The following is a 13,836-nucleotide window of genomic DNA, read 5'->3' as shown; positions in this document are numbered from 1 at the left end:
CATGATATGATCCTATAAAAATTATAACTGCTTTACCCAAGTAAAAGATCCAAAATATTAGAGGGAGAAACTGAATATTTATATAATGTATTTGTTTATAAACACAGATATATAATCAATGCAGTTAAATAATACCATAAATAATTATGCACATATATTTTAGTCATATTGTAGAAAATATTCTTTAGTATAGCAATAGTCCTTGTTTCACTCTCAAAATATATATGTGAAAACTTTCAAACTTTTTACATGCATGTTTGACATCATATCAATCACCGTAGCCATATTTCGAGTCATATATCACAGTATTACAAACCACATCATCTTCAGGTCCATATCTGTTGTTTGAAAAACAACATTTTTTGAATCTGTGTTTGATGCTGTCATTGGAAATACTAAGTTATCAAAAGCACCGGTATGTACGTGGTTTTTGTTATTGTTTGTTTTTAGACTTTTCTTTTTTTTTTTAATTTTTTTTTAACATTTATTTATTTTTGAGACAGAGAGAGACAGAGTATGAATGAGGGAGGGTCAGAGAGAGGGCGACACAGAATCTGAAGCAGGCTCCAGGCTCCAAGCTGTCAGCACAGAGCCCAGCTTGGGGCTCAAACTCATGAACTGCGAGATCATGACCTGAGCTGAAGTCGGCCACTTAACCGACTGAGCCACCCAGGCGCCTGTTTTTAGACTTTTCTACATGGATAAATGATATATCCACAATGCAGCTTCTGACTCTATGCTTCTATATATGTGATTTTTAAGAGAGTGACTTAACAAAGACAGCCAATAATTGGATTTTCAAGACAACACACCCAGGAAGAATTACTAAATTTCTTTAGGTCTTCTCCTTCTCTGCCTCCTTATTGCCTCCCCATCCCCACCCCACCCCATTCTACTCCCGCCTTTACTTCTTCCTCCTTTCTGCTTTAGTGGTAACCAATTCTATCCCTAACATCTCTAAGCATCCACAAATAACATTGATTCAGGTTACTTGATGCTAATGTGTCTCCCCAAGTAATACTTTCCCAGACTTCACAGGTCAAAATTAAGCAATTTAGAGCCATCTGTGTTATGACACTGCATGTAAAAACTCACATATAGTTTGCTTCTCATTTAGATATTCAGATCATATTACATTTCCGTCTTTATAGAATCTTTTAAGGCAGGAGTCACCATACTATATTTTAAACATTGTGGAAATTGAGGCTGAGGAACCCCTTAATTGTTCAAGCTCTGTCTGATCCCCAAATCCTTTTTTTTCATTACATTACACTAAGATAAAATTAAGCTTTAGTTTCATCTGTTGTCATATAATGAAATACATAGCCTCAGTTTTCTCATCCCATCCATCTAAATTTTCAGATGAGTTGTAAGAATGATGACAATTCAAAGTTTGCTGAATTTTGGCCCCTGCTGCTCAGTCTATAGTGAACTACCTACCCTCCTGGTATTTTGAGACTCCCAAGGCACATTTGCAAAACTCTTTCCTTTCTCAGTAAAATAAAAAGCACCCTTGTAAATCCGCATCTACAGCCCACCGATTTCCCATGACTAGACATGTTTAAACCTCTGGTCATGATTAAAGTAAAATCTGCTCCAATGTGTTTGTACGGAGCTATAAATGTATCTACATATGTGCATATGATTTTTCACCTTTGAGTAACTATTTTTAATAACTTTATTAAAGTTATTAAAGAGGTCTGCATGCATGTTGCAAATCCTTTTTCTGTTAAATATACCTGTATTTAACAATTGCATGATGACTTCATTTAGCTGTGTAAGAAATTATTATGCTTATTTATATCATAGTCTAGACAAATAATCAATTCTATCTGAAAAAAAAACAAATTTTAGCAATTTTCAATTATTTTCATCAATATACATTTACTTTCATATATTTGTTTTTGAAAATATTTCAGTGTTGATAATTGCTATAGCATAAATAAACATAGAAGATTCACATCCAGAATAATTTATGCCTTACAAAATACTTTAAAATAGTGTTATGGGCTCAATTGTGCCCCCTTTTCTCCGCTAATTCGTATATCAAAGTCTGAGTTTCTAGCACCTCAGAATGTGACCTTATTTAGAGATAGGGTCTTTGAAGAGATAAATAAATTAAAATGAGCCAATTAGGGTTGCCTTATAAAGAGAGGAAATTTGGACACAGCCACATACACAGAGGTAAGATGATAGGAAGACACAAAAAGATGGCTATCTACAACACAAGGAGTCAGGCCTGGAACAGATCCTTCCCTCACAGCCCTCAAAAGAACCCTACTGACATCTGACATCTTGATTTGGACTTACAGCCCCCAGAACTGTGAGACTATAAATTTCTGTTAAGCCACCCAGTCTATGGTACTTTTTTTAAGTTTTTTTTTTTAAAGTTTATTTACTTGAGAGAGAGAGAGAGAGAGAGAGAGAGAGAGCATGAGCGAGGAAGAGGCAGAGAGAGAGAGAATCCCATGATGGAGCTCAAACTCATGAATTGTGAGATCATGACCTGAACTGAAATCAAGAGTCAGATACCTAACCAACTGAGTCACCCAGGTGCCCTTATGGTACTTTGTTAGGGCAACCTTAGGAACTAACACTAGCATTCTGAAATAATTGCTTATATACATCTATGTAAATGGACTTTATTGAGTTTGCTAGAATGCAGATTTTATTTTTGGTTTCATTATTATAATTGTAAAAAATATACAAGAATTCTATTATGGACTTATTTCTTCTACAAATAAATATATTTTCTTACACATATATTTTCTCTCTACCATATTCCTTTTAAATGAATTAATATTTTCAAATATCTTTTATTAGACATTTTGAGAATTTCTATAAAAACATCAGGTGAAAATAGTAAGATGAGGCAACTTTTACAAGTTTATTTTATATTATTCATAGGACATATTATTCATAGGTTATTATTTCTAGTATTTCCAATGATGTAAGTTCCATTTTTTAGTGGAGTAATTTTATACTTCAAAAGAAATCACATCTAATTTTCTATAGAACGAGTGGGAATTTATTTTTAAGAGACTGTTATGAAAGGTACTACATCAGTGAAAATTGCAGAATTGTTACCATTGCATTGATTAGTAATAGACTTGATTTTTCCAAAGCATATTCTGTTGCCCATAGGTAATGCAGAAGAGTTTCTATAAAAGGACTGAGGAGAAATTAAAACATACAATTTATTAGTCAAAAATAAAATAGCTTTGAATATGAATAGGAAATCATGGAGCTTATGAAAGCAATGGAAATGTCATAACTTCAGGGGGAGGTGACTAGAAATGGATGGATTTTTCAAGCCATACTATCTGCCTAAATTTACCCTCTAATGAATTGCAAGTTGCATCTCTGAAATTCGTATATTTAAGGCTTGATTGAATCCTCTGGCTGGTGTGTTTTCTAAATATGTGCATTAAAACTGAAACCATTTTCCTCACAGTCATGCTTGAAAATTTGGGGACTTGAGCATGGATATTTTGGGAATTTTTTTTTCTGGAAAAATAGCATAATTTAAAAATAAAAGAAAATATTACCTGAGTAACTACCTAAAGACCTTTGTTAATTAGTGGTGATTGCTCTCAAATTTTACCTCTTTGTTCTTTTTTGTTTGTTTGTTTTTCAAGTGTCTGTTTATATCATACCAAGGGATGACATTAAAAGTTTTGCGGAGTTTAGTAGAACATGTATACTGTATTTCAAATGAAAGCAGTTTTGACAGCAGGGTGGCGCTTAAGTATTTCCCAAGCTGCAGGGCGACTCCTTCTGTTTAAGAGCTAATAATGTGATTAAACTAATTCTAATATTACAGTCTCAAAGACACTTATCAAATATCTCAAGAATTTAACGATAAATTGTATTTTCTTGGATTCTGTTTACTTGGTGAGTTTTCCAAGTTAGGAAGAAGAGGGACAATTTGATTGATCCCTTCCCACTAAGAATATAATGGGTCCTTAAAATTCAAGTGGGAACTAATTGTATATTTTCACTGTATTGTAGTATATGCTTGTCATATGTCTCTGATATCTCAAACTGAGTTCGATTTTCGAAATGAAAAGGTGTCTGGAACCCTCCTTTGGTAAACATTATGATTAAAATTGTGAAGGAGAGGGGTGCCTGGGTGGCTCAATCCATTGAGCATCTGACTTCAGCTCAGCTCTTGTTCTCACAGTCCATGAGTTCGAGCCCCATGTCAGGCTCTACCCCGACAGCTCAGAGCCTGGAGCCTGCTTCAGATTCTGTGTCTCCCTCTCTCTCTGCCCCTCCCCCATTCACCCTGTATCTTTCTCTCTCAAAAATAAAATAAAAACATAAAACATTTTTAAAAAATTAAAAAAATAAAATTGTGAAGGAGGATGAGAGTTGTATAGTCGGAGTAGTATAGATGGATGATTTAAATAATCATAATGCATTTATTTTAACTTTTTTAGGTTAATGAAAGGATGTGAATAAATCAAGTTGAAATAAAGAAATGAAGATGTAGCTTCCAAAACATTAAGAATCTTCACTTCTGTGAAAAATAAACTTTCAATTATAATATTTTTTTAAGAAATAATATATACATGATTTGGTTTTATTCAAAATTTGCTTTTTACATTTTCTAAGCCATTTTCTAAGTGTCTTGTGTGATGCAGATAGATGGCAAATACAGTAGAACAGTATTTAACATAGCTGATTATGACATAGTTTTGACTTTCCTCATACAAATAATGTCCTTAAGCAGAATCAGCACAGTATAAAAGGTCATAAAAGTGCATAATAGTCTATTTCTATTCTGCTTTGAAGAAGTTTTAATGCTTTTCCCTTCACCTACCTGACCTTCAATTTCATCAATATGAAAGAGCTATTGTCAAGATGACATGTTGGAAATTTGTAACATTTAGCTCCGAGGCTGCCATTAGTAAGGAAATAATAAATAAAGCAATTCGCTATAATTCAACAAATATTTATGCATTTGGAAATTGAATGCTAAAATTAATATTGATAAATGTCAATCACTGTGGAGATCATTCTAAAACAACAAGTTCATAATTATCACCGCAGGGGTCTTATGCATGCAGAGGATGTTAAAGCAAGTCAGGGTGCACCTGCTGCTCAATCCATTGAATTCACTTTTAATCAAATAGTGTGGTCTGAGACCCTCTCTTGGCCTTTGGTACCCATAAAATAATTACATAATAAAAATGGAATGAAATAAACAAAATAAAAATATATTATAAAAATGGGAAAACATATACTAAAAAATGAATAAAAAAGAAAAATGTCCCCCAAACAGACGCTTGCATCACCTGCCTGTGCTCCATTCTTTTAACAAGCCACATTCATCACCCAAATTAGAGTAGCTACTTTCATCTCCATTTCCATTCAATTTAATCCTTGCTAGTGTGAACTTGCCAATGATGGCTATGTACAGATAGTGGTTTCAGGGAACACTGATTACCAGAGACCAAATCTAGACCACAAAGCCTGTTTGTAAAGGCAAGTGAAGAGCAGGAAAATGGAAATTACTTTCAGATATTACTAATCTGCACCAGATTTGGGTTGGGGGCCCAACAATAAAAGGTTCTGTGTCTTATTTACCCGTCACTTGAGTCACTTGTTCCCCTTGTGCTTTAATTATCTTTTGTTATTTCTTTTAAGTTTTGTTATTTTAAAGAGTGCTTTTGGAATGTTTTCACTTAAGTATAGGAAATGATGATTTTCGTTCACACTTTTAACTTTTTTTTGTTGTTGTTCTTTTTCTCCCTAGGGATGCAGATCTGTTCCTGTTAGACACAAGAAAGACCCAAGCTTTAGATGTGGGTTGGCTTGTCTTTGATATCACTGTGACCAGCAATCATTGGGTAATTAATCCACAGAATAATTTGGGTTTACAGCTCTGTGCAGAAACAGGAGATGGTAAGCAATGAATTTCAATATTTTTCATGGGGCTAGTTCTGACACACCGAGAGTTACAACTTTGTACACAATTTAAACAAGATATGTTTTATACCTACGTTGTGCAAGGTAGCACCCGCCATAGGATAGTGCAATACATCAATTGGTTAATTGATTTATAAACATATTTACTCAACCCACATTTATTTTCAGCCTCTGTGGTGGGGATAAGGGGTAAAAAAGAATTATGTAGTGGTCCTGGCTCTGAAAGAGTTTTTAATCTAATCTTGAAGAACTGTATGCAAACAAATAGCACTACCATAACAACACCAAAAGAAAGCTATATACAAAATGCTATGGATCTATGTCTTGATTATGATGGTTGTTATACATCTATATAGTTTATAAGAATTTATAGAACTGTACATTGAAATGGACACTACTGTATGTAAAAAATATCTCAAAACTTGACTAAAAATAACAAAGACATACACATATACATAATAGTGTTAGGGAAACAGGCAAAGGAGCTACCAATAATACAGGGGAGAAAAGAGGCACGAAATACTGCAGAAAATAACATCATTTGGTTTTAACATATTCCAATATTTGGTCAAAGACAACACCTCCAGGGTCATCTGTTGAGTTGGGGGTGGGAGGGGATCGGTAGGAAAGGTTTATTTTGAAGAAGCTCCAGAAGTTTTTTTATGCTCACCAGTACTCATTGACCAACTGTATGGCATGAGCTTGGCTAGATGCTAGACGTAAAATGGGATATTTAGAAATATACCAAGTGGGCTACATTGTGCCTCACACCCTGTGAATGTTAGGGCCAGGCCCAGGGAGGGTAATTTATAAAAGGATGATTAATTAGAGGGTGCACCTTATTTAAGTTTTACTCTTTTAGTTTTCTGCAGGATCAGTCAGTAGACACATTCACCCTAGAGGCTGCCCTACTCATTCCTCTTTGCTGTATTACACTACAGCCTTGCTCAAAACATACAGTTATAAGTAAAAGTTGGGTCTGATTTGGGTCTCTTTTAAAGGGGTTCATCGCTATAAGCATTAGGACTTCACAGTGACATTGTGTTACCTATATAACCAGATTCATAGCTGAAGAATACTATAACCAATGCTGGTTCCCCAAGGATTGTGTATATGAAATGAGACTGACAAATACAAACCAAATATATTACCAAGTTCATCCTCAGATCTTGATCTAGTAATAGAGTTATTGAAGTTCTTAGTGTTATTGAAGTGTTTCAGGCATTTTCCCACCAAATCTAGGCTTTTCATAGATTTTAATGGCAGCACTGAATGAAAAATTTTTAAACAATTCAAATATTTTGAAGTATAGGTTATTTTTCAATTATGGCTTTGCGATTAGCGTTGAGGATTTGCAGAGTTCAAGCATTATGAATGTAGACTGAGAAAGTATGCATTTAAATAATCTTCCAAGAATTCTTACACTGTCAAACTACTGTACATTTATGGTCAGAAATGTGACTGGGAAATCAGCACTGTGGGGGTGAACAGTCATTTCTTCCCTGGTATGTGGCCCAAACAAGAAAAATTAAATTAGTGGTATGTGCTTCTCCTAGTCTTCTCCTCAGGGAGATGCTTGAAATGTCTAACTAAATAATTCAAGAGATCTATGAAATATGATAAGCCTCTTTCTTTTTCATTCCCTACCCATTTGCACCCCACTTGAAAATTCTGAAATTTCTCTCTTTTTTTTCACTCTTTCTTCTGTATTGGATCTCTCTGCTTTACTATCTATGTAATTTGGCTTCTGTTTGCTTTCAACTTACGTTTTTCTCGCCAAGAACTACTTTATATTTTGTAGTTTCCTCCCACTCCTTGATTTATTTCTCCTATATGTTAGGGTAATTTTACTTTAAATTTATGTTGTATTATTTAATAATATGGGAAGATTGTTTTGAGCCTAAAATAAATTAATATTTCATTTTTTTCGAAGGTTTCCAAGTCCGTTATTTAAGACTTAGGTTATATACAGCCTTCGTTGCTTTTCTTTATCTCTGTAATACTGTCCAATATTAAAATATGAAAATGGTTAAATGTGCTAGGCAAACTGGCTTTGTGCCTTTAAGCAATACTTAAAACAGATTTTAACCAGAGCTAGAGCATATTTGGCCTTCAGAAAGCAAATGGCCCTCCTGGTCCCTTAGTTTTATTAACTGTGACCTTATGGAGAATATACTTGTGACATTTCTCTATAAATATGAATAACCAGATGCTTCAGCTTATTATTGCTTCATTCATTACTACTGCTGATGTGCTCAATGTGATATTGTGATATTGCTTCAAACAGAGCAAACCATTTTTAATTTACAGTAATGGGTTCTGAAAACATTTACTTCTCAGCAAAAGTAATTGGCAGTCATGATTGGATGATACTCAGATGATTTCAAATGATTTGTTGATTACCCACTTATTCATTTGTTTGGCATAAACTTATTGAGTATCTATACATGAAAGACAATATGTTCAAGGGCAATATAATCTGGAAGACAGATATATGTAGCTAATTTTAGAAAGGATAAAGCATTCTAAATGCTAAAAATAGTAGCACAATCAAGACACTACAGGAAAATGGAAGAGAGAGAGTTAACTCCAAACAAGTCAGAAGGACAGTGGTTCAGGTGACTTTTAAGCCAGGTCAGTTCAATAAGATTTCAAGAAATGGAGATGAGAAGAGAGGGAACTGTGGGTGTATGTGGAGTGGTGGAAGGGAGAATTCATTCCTAGATGAGGAAACAAGGTGAGTAAATGAATAGAATGGCAAATCGCATGGTATAGTCTGGAAAAAGTCAATAGCTCAGAGTTGGCCAGAACAACAATCATGTATGAAATATGACTGCAAATGCTATTAGGAAAGTGATTTGGAGACAAATCATGGAAGGAAAATGAAATCTCACTTATGTATAGTATATTCTTGTTGCTTGATCACACGTCATAAAAGAACCAGACTTGCTGCTTTAGTCAATCACAGCAACACCATCGTATGAATGTTGGTTTCATGAGGTCATAGGATGTATATTTCACCTTCACAGTTGTACCCTCTGTGCTTGGTACAATGAGGCTTGTGGGTAGGTATTAAAAATGTGTCTTGAATGATCACTGAATGAGTTTGTGATTTAAAAGACTTTTATACACCATCTGCCACTGAACATGTCACTCTTAAGAAGACACTCCAAACTATAACTTTTGGGTGATTATTAACCAAGTCAGTCTGGTGTAACACAGGAGCAGAGTTTTGTACCCAACTCACAGTACAGTAGTTAAAGCAGTTTCAGTCATAAAGTGAGGAGAAAACCAGTGATGTATATTATTAAATTTTGATTATCTTTCTCCTGCAAAAAGAGAAAAAAAGGTAAAGAGGCCCAAATATATTTTGGAAGTCAAAAGACTGCTGAAATCAAAACTAGCATTATGATTCCTCAGAGGAACTGTGAAAAATATGTCAGTTTATGAAATATTCTTTTTAGAAATTTGACAAATGAACTGCCATCGATTTGGCAGGAGACTTTAAGAATATTCCATTGATTTTTTTTCATACAGAATAATTCCCTGAACTCCACACATTTGTTTCATCAAAATTAAGCAAACATATGAGCAGGCAAACAAAAAAGAAACACTGCTGCTTCTTAATGGTCTAATCTAGAGATTCCAGACATGGATCCACTTGTGTAAAATCACTTTCAAAGTTCTCAAGCATTCTCTCATGGTGGTTAATAGATTTCTGTGATAAGATAGTCTCTCTTTATTAACAGCAAATGAGTAGGCTTAGGTCTGTCTTATAATTTATTGTAAGATTTTCAGCTCACCAAGTTATAAAAACACATTAATCATCTGAATTATTAGGTCTTTATTAAAATTGTTAATAAACCTATGGTACCATTATTCTTTACACATATATACATACAGGGCTTATTACACAGATAGCAATTTAACTGAGCTTTAAATACTAAGTGTTTCCCCCCAAACACTACAATTTCCCACTGTTTGATGCTTTATATAGTTTAAACCTTCCAAGTACATTAATCCTTTTTTCAAACTTGGGTTTATAGAGATGGAAAAACAAAGAGAGTATTTTTGGGTTCATTAGAATGTCTTTAAAAAATCCTATGTTTTCAGACATTTAGGTTTGGCAATACTCAGAATGAATTTTGCCAATGACTTTTTTTTCTTTCTATTCAAACCCACTTATACGTCAAAGAAAATTCAATCCGTATGTTTCTGATTCATTTGTATTCAAGTCATCAAAATGTTGTTTTGTCAGAGTACTGTTTAATGTCCCAGAAACATTATAAAGTTCTTTTTTTAATAAGACTCTAATATCCATTTTTCTTCAAATGAAGTTGTGGCATAATTTCCAAGCATATCAAGGTAAAAATTCAGATTTAAAGACAGATTTCAACGTTTCACTGAATTTTGTAGCCAATTCAAGAAAACAAACTTCAGAGGTATTAACTATGAAATAAAATTCCATTATGATTGATGCTTAAATATAAGATAGAGAAACATAGTTATTACTACAGATAACATACAATTTAAAGTTTGTATACTTAATTTTTTCATACTTAATTGACATAAGAAGGATAAAGAAATAGAATAAATAACTCCATTCTAGAAATATAAATTCTAAGAAGAAATTATTAGGAAAACTAGATTCATATCTTAGCTCTGTTTGGGGCACCTGGGTGGCTCAGTCGGTAAAGCGTCCAATTTCTGCTCAGGTCATGATCTGTTGGTTTGTGAGTTGAGCCCCGCATCAGGCTCCGTGCTGACAGCTCAGAGCCTGGAGCCTGCTTCAAATTCTGTGTTTCCCTTCTCTCTGCCCCTCCCATGCTCACGATCTGTCTCTGTCTCTCAATAATAAATAAATGTTAAAAAAATTTTAAAAAAGAATATAATGGAAACAAGTTTTTGTCCCTTAATAGGCTTACCCATATAGGGATAATTGATTAAAGGCTAGCCTATATTACCATTAGAAACAATTTCCAAACCAAAGATGCCTCAGTATAAATTACTAGTATTTGACTTCATAAACCTATTAGCATCAAGATGTCTTCTTACAAAGAAGGTAGAATTAGAAGCAGTATTTTAATGTTCAAAGAACACGTGGCTAAAGAAATATTGATGGTCTTTGCTAAAGGGTTTTTCTGAACATGTCATGCTGATATTTATAGCACATTGCATAAAATTCCCACTCTATAAATGCCATTTTCTATAAAATAACCAGAAAATGGAAGATACCATATGAATTCATTGGAAGAACATCAGAGAAGACCTTCCTGAAAGTGAAGGAAGGAAACAAACATTGTAAATGTTCCTCCTCCTCAGATTATAATCTGACCCATGCTGGTCAGCAGCTGTCTATTTCTCAGACATTGTAAAGGAGTAAAATTGGAGCATTTTTTCTGCTTGTTAGTGCACAAGGGTTTTCTCTGTTGTATTTTTAGAAGTCACACATATCAGAGCTTTTCTAAAGACACAATTTAATCTTCTATTATTTTCACCAACATTGTGTAAATTAAAAAAAACAAGTCAACTTTAGTTATCAGTACTATTATCTTGAAAGTGAGTATTTTTGAACTTTTATTACCCACGGTTCCTACTCATGGGTTTTTGTTACTGTTCACTCCTGGGAATTAGCAGCTACTCCATCTACATTAATGATAGGGAATGGAATTACTCATTTTTTTTCTACAGCCATGAGGTCTGTGTTAATTGCTAGTTTTCCCTACTCAGTGAAGAGTAATTCAACATACTGATAAAAATTGTCCTCAAAATTGCAGTATCGTGCTATATCTTTTAAATATGCTATGTTAAAAAGTCAGATTTTTAAAAAATTCACTGGCACCTTTTGAATTACAGAATATTTATTCCTAATTAGAAAAATATATCCTGGTGTCTACAGTCCTCATGTCATTATATGTTAAACAGACGTGTAAGTTACTAAGTTGATATTTGTTTAAACTTTATTGAATGTGAGCATGTTGATGTGAGATAGATGAAGAGTTCTTAATGTGTATCTGTTTCCATTTAATATCCTAGAATCTGCTATTTTTTAAAAAAAATTTTTTTTTCAACGTTTATTTATTTTTGGGACAGAGAGAGACAGAGCATGAACGGGGGAGGGGCAGAGAGAGAGGGAGACACAGAATCAGAAACAGGCTCCAGGCTCTGAGCCATCAGCCCAGAACCTGACGCGGGGCTCGAACTCCCGACCGCGAGATCGTGACCTGGCTGAAGTCGGACGCTTAACCGACTGCGCCACCCAGGCGCCCCTAGAATCTGCTATTTTTAAATGGAAGTATTTGGTTAAATAAGTTTGTTGTGTTATCCTAAGGATTCCTAAGAGAGTCGTTTTTACCACAGGGGAAAAATCTCCAAATTAAGCGCCTGTGTTGTCAAATGACTATTTATCTGTGTCAAGGGTCAGATGATCTATGTGGCCAGTTAATCTGAATATCAGCTGACATAGTGCTAATAAGTAGCAGAAGAAATTCAGAGATCAAGGGTGATATTTTTCTTTTTGTCCTGCTGTTTTGACTATAGTTTCTCATTATTTATCTAAGTTCAAAAAGTTGAATTATGTCTACTTATCAGAGGATCTTTTAAACATTTTGAGATTGATAATATTCTCTTCCCTTATCTGAACTTTATCTTATAAAGTAATTAAGTCATTTTTGTTCATAAAACCATATGGCTCCCTTTTGCTGAATTTATGATGATGACAATTGGTTTCAAATAAATAAATGAGAGAATCTGCATATCCAAGAAACTGCAAGAATCACATATCTTGCTAAATGTTCTGAAAATAATAGGGAGCATATACTCCTATGATTAATATAAAGGAAGTCATTCTTTATGTACTATTTCATGTTAAGGATATTTAGAGCATACTTGCTTGACTTTTAGATGAATATTTAAGAATAAATTAGGAAGATAGTTGAAGAACAGACTTCAAATAAATAAGTAAATAAATAAATAAAATTGAACTTTTACCCCACAGTCCAGAAATTAAATTAATGTGAGGTGGGGGGGAGGGGGGAAGCAGATTTAGGCATAAGAAAAAAGAAGTGCCTAATAAGTGGACGTTAATGGTGAGAGAATGAGCTACATGTGACTGGAAGAATTCACCATTTATTTGACCTTTTTTCTAAGGATTGTTACATTGCATAAGTTATCAGGTAATTGTAATTTATGAGCTTAAATTTATACTTTAAGCATTATACATATATAAATATTATATTCAGAGAGGGTGCAGTTAGTGGAAAGGTACCCTCTTAAAGGAACCTGGTATTAAATAGTTACATTCAAACCAAAATTAAAGATATTGTATAAAAACCAGAGATGGAGAAACTGGTAAAGAGAGGAAAGAAATGTTAGACATCTCATGAACTTTCTTTTGGGATAGGTGCATGTAGGTGAATGTGTGCATGCGTGCACACACACGTGTGTGTAGAGGGAAAATATTTGGTCATAAACACATTCTCAAGTAATCATGGGAGGAATCAGATATAAGTTCACAGTTGATAATCTATAATTACTAAGGTTTTTAGAGAGTTCTTATTACAGCATTTAGACAGGTTATAGTTTCTTTTACTTTAAGGGCCACAAAAACTTTTTCAGTATCATAACAAAACATAAAACTTAATCTAAAATTTTCCAGAACATTTTCTTTAAAGTGGCTTCAGTTTCCATCCTATTTCTGTAGAATTTCAAAAACATTAAAGCATAAATTAATCTATGGAAATGTATTAGTTTCTAAAAAATCATTCTTTGTATTAATCAAACCATGGAGAAGTATTTAGAAGATGGCTAGAAGAGGGGTGGCCTGGGTGGCTGAGTCATTTAGGCATCCAACTTCAGCTCAGGTCATGATCTCGCAGTTCATGAGTTCAAGCTGTGTGTCGG

At 33.9% G+C, this 13,836-nt stretch overlaps 1 protein-coding gene across 1 annotated transcript in view; it reads left to right on the top strand.

The window, feature by feature from the left end:
- BMP5 (bone morphogenetic protein 5) overlaps positions 1–13,836 on the top strand; it is a 116,307-nt gene that overhangs the window by 72,928 nt on the left and 29,543 nt on the right. Inside the window, exon 3 of the mRNA XM_040473801.1 lies at positions 5,762–5,910. Coding sequence (XP_040329735.1) covers positions 5,762–5,910 — 149 coding nt within the window. The remainder of the gene's footprint in view (positions 1–5,761; positions 5,911–13,836) is intronic.

The sequence above is a fragment of the Herpailurus yagouaroundi genome, unplaced genomic scaffold (genome assembly GCF_014898765.1).
Source record: "Herpailurus yagouaroundi ecotype Mexico unplaced genomic scaffold, PumYag 139, whole genome shotgun sequence".
NCBI classification, from domain to species: Eukaryota; Metazoa; Chordata; class Mammalia; order Carnivora; family Felidae; genus Herpailurus; species Herpailurus yagouaroundi.
This window is presented reverse-complemented; position numbering and strand designations above follow the sequence as displayed.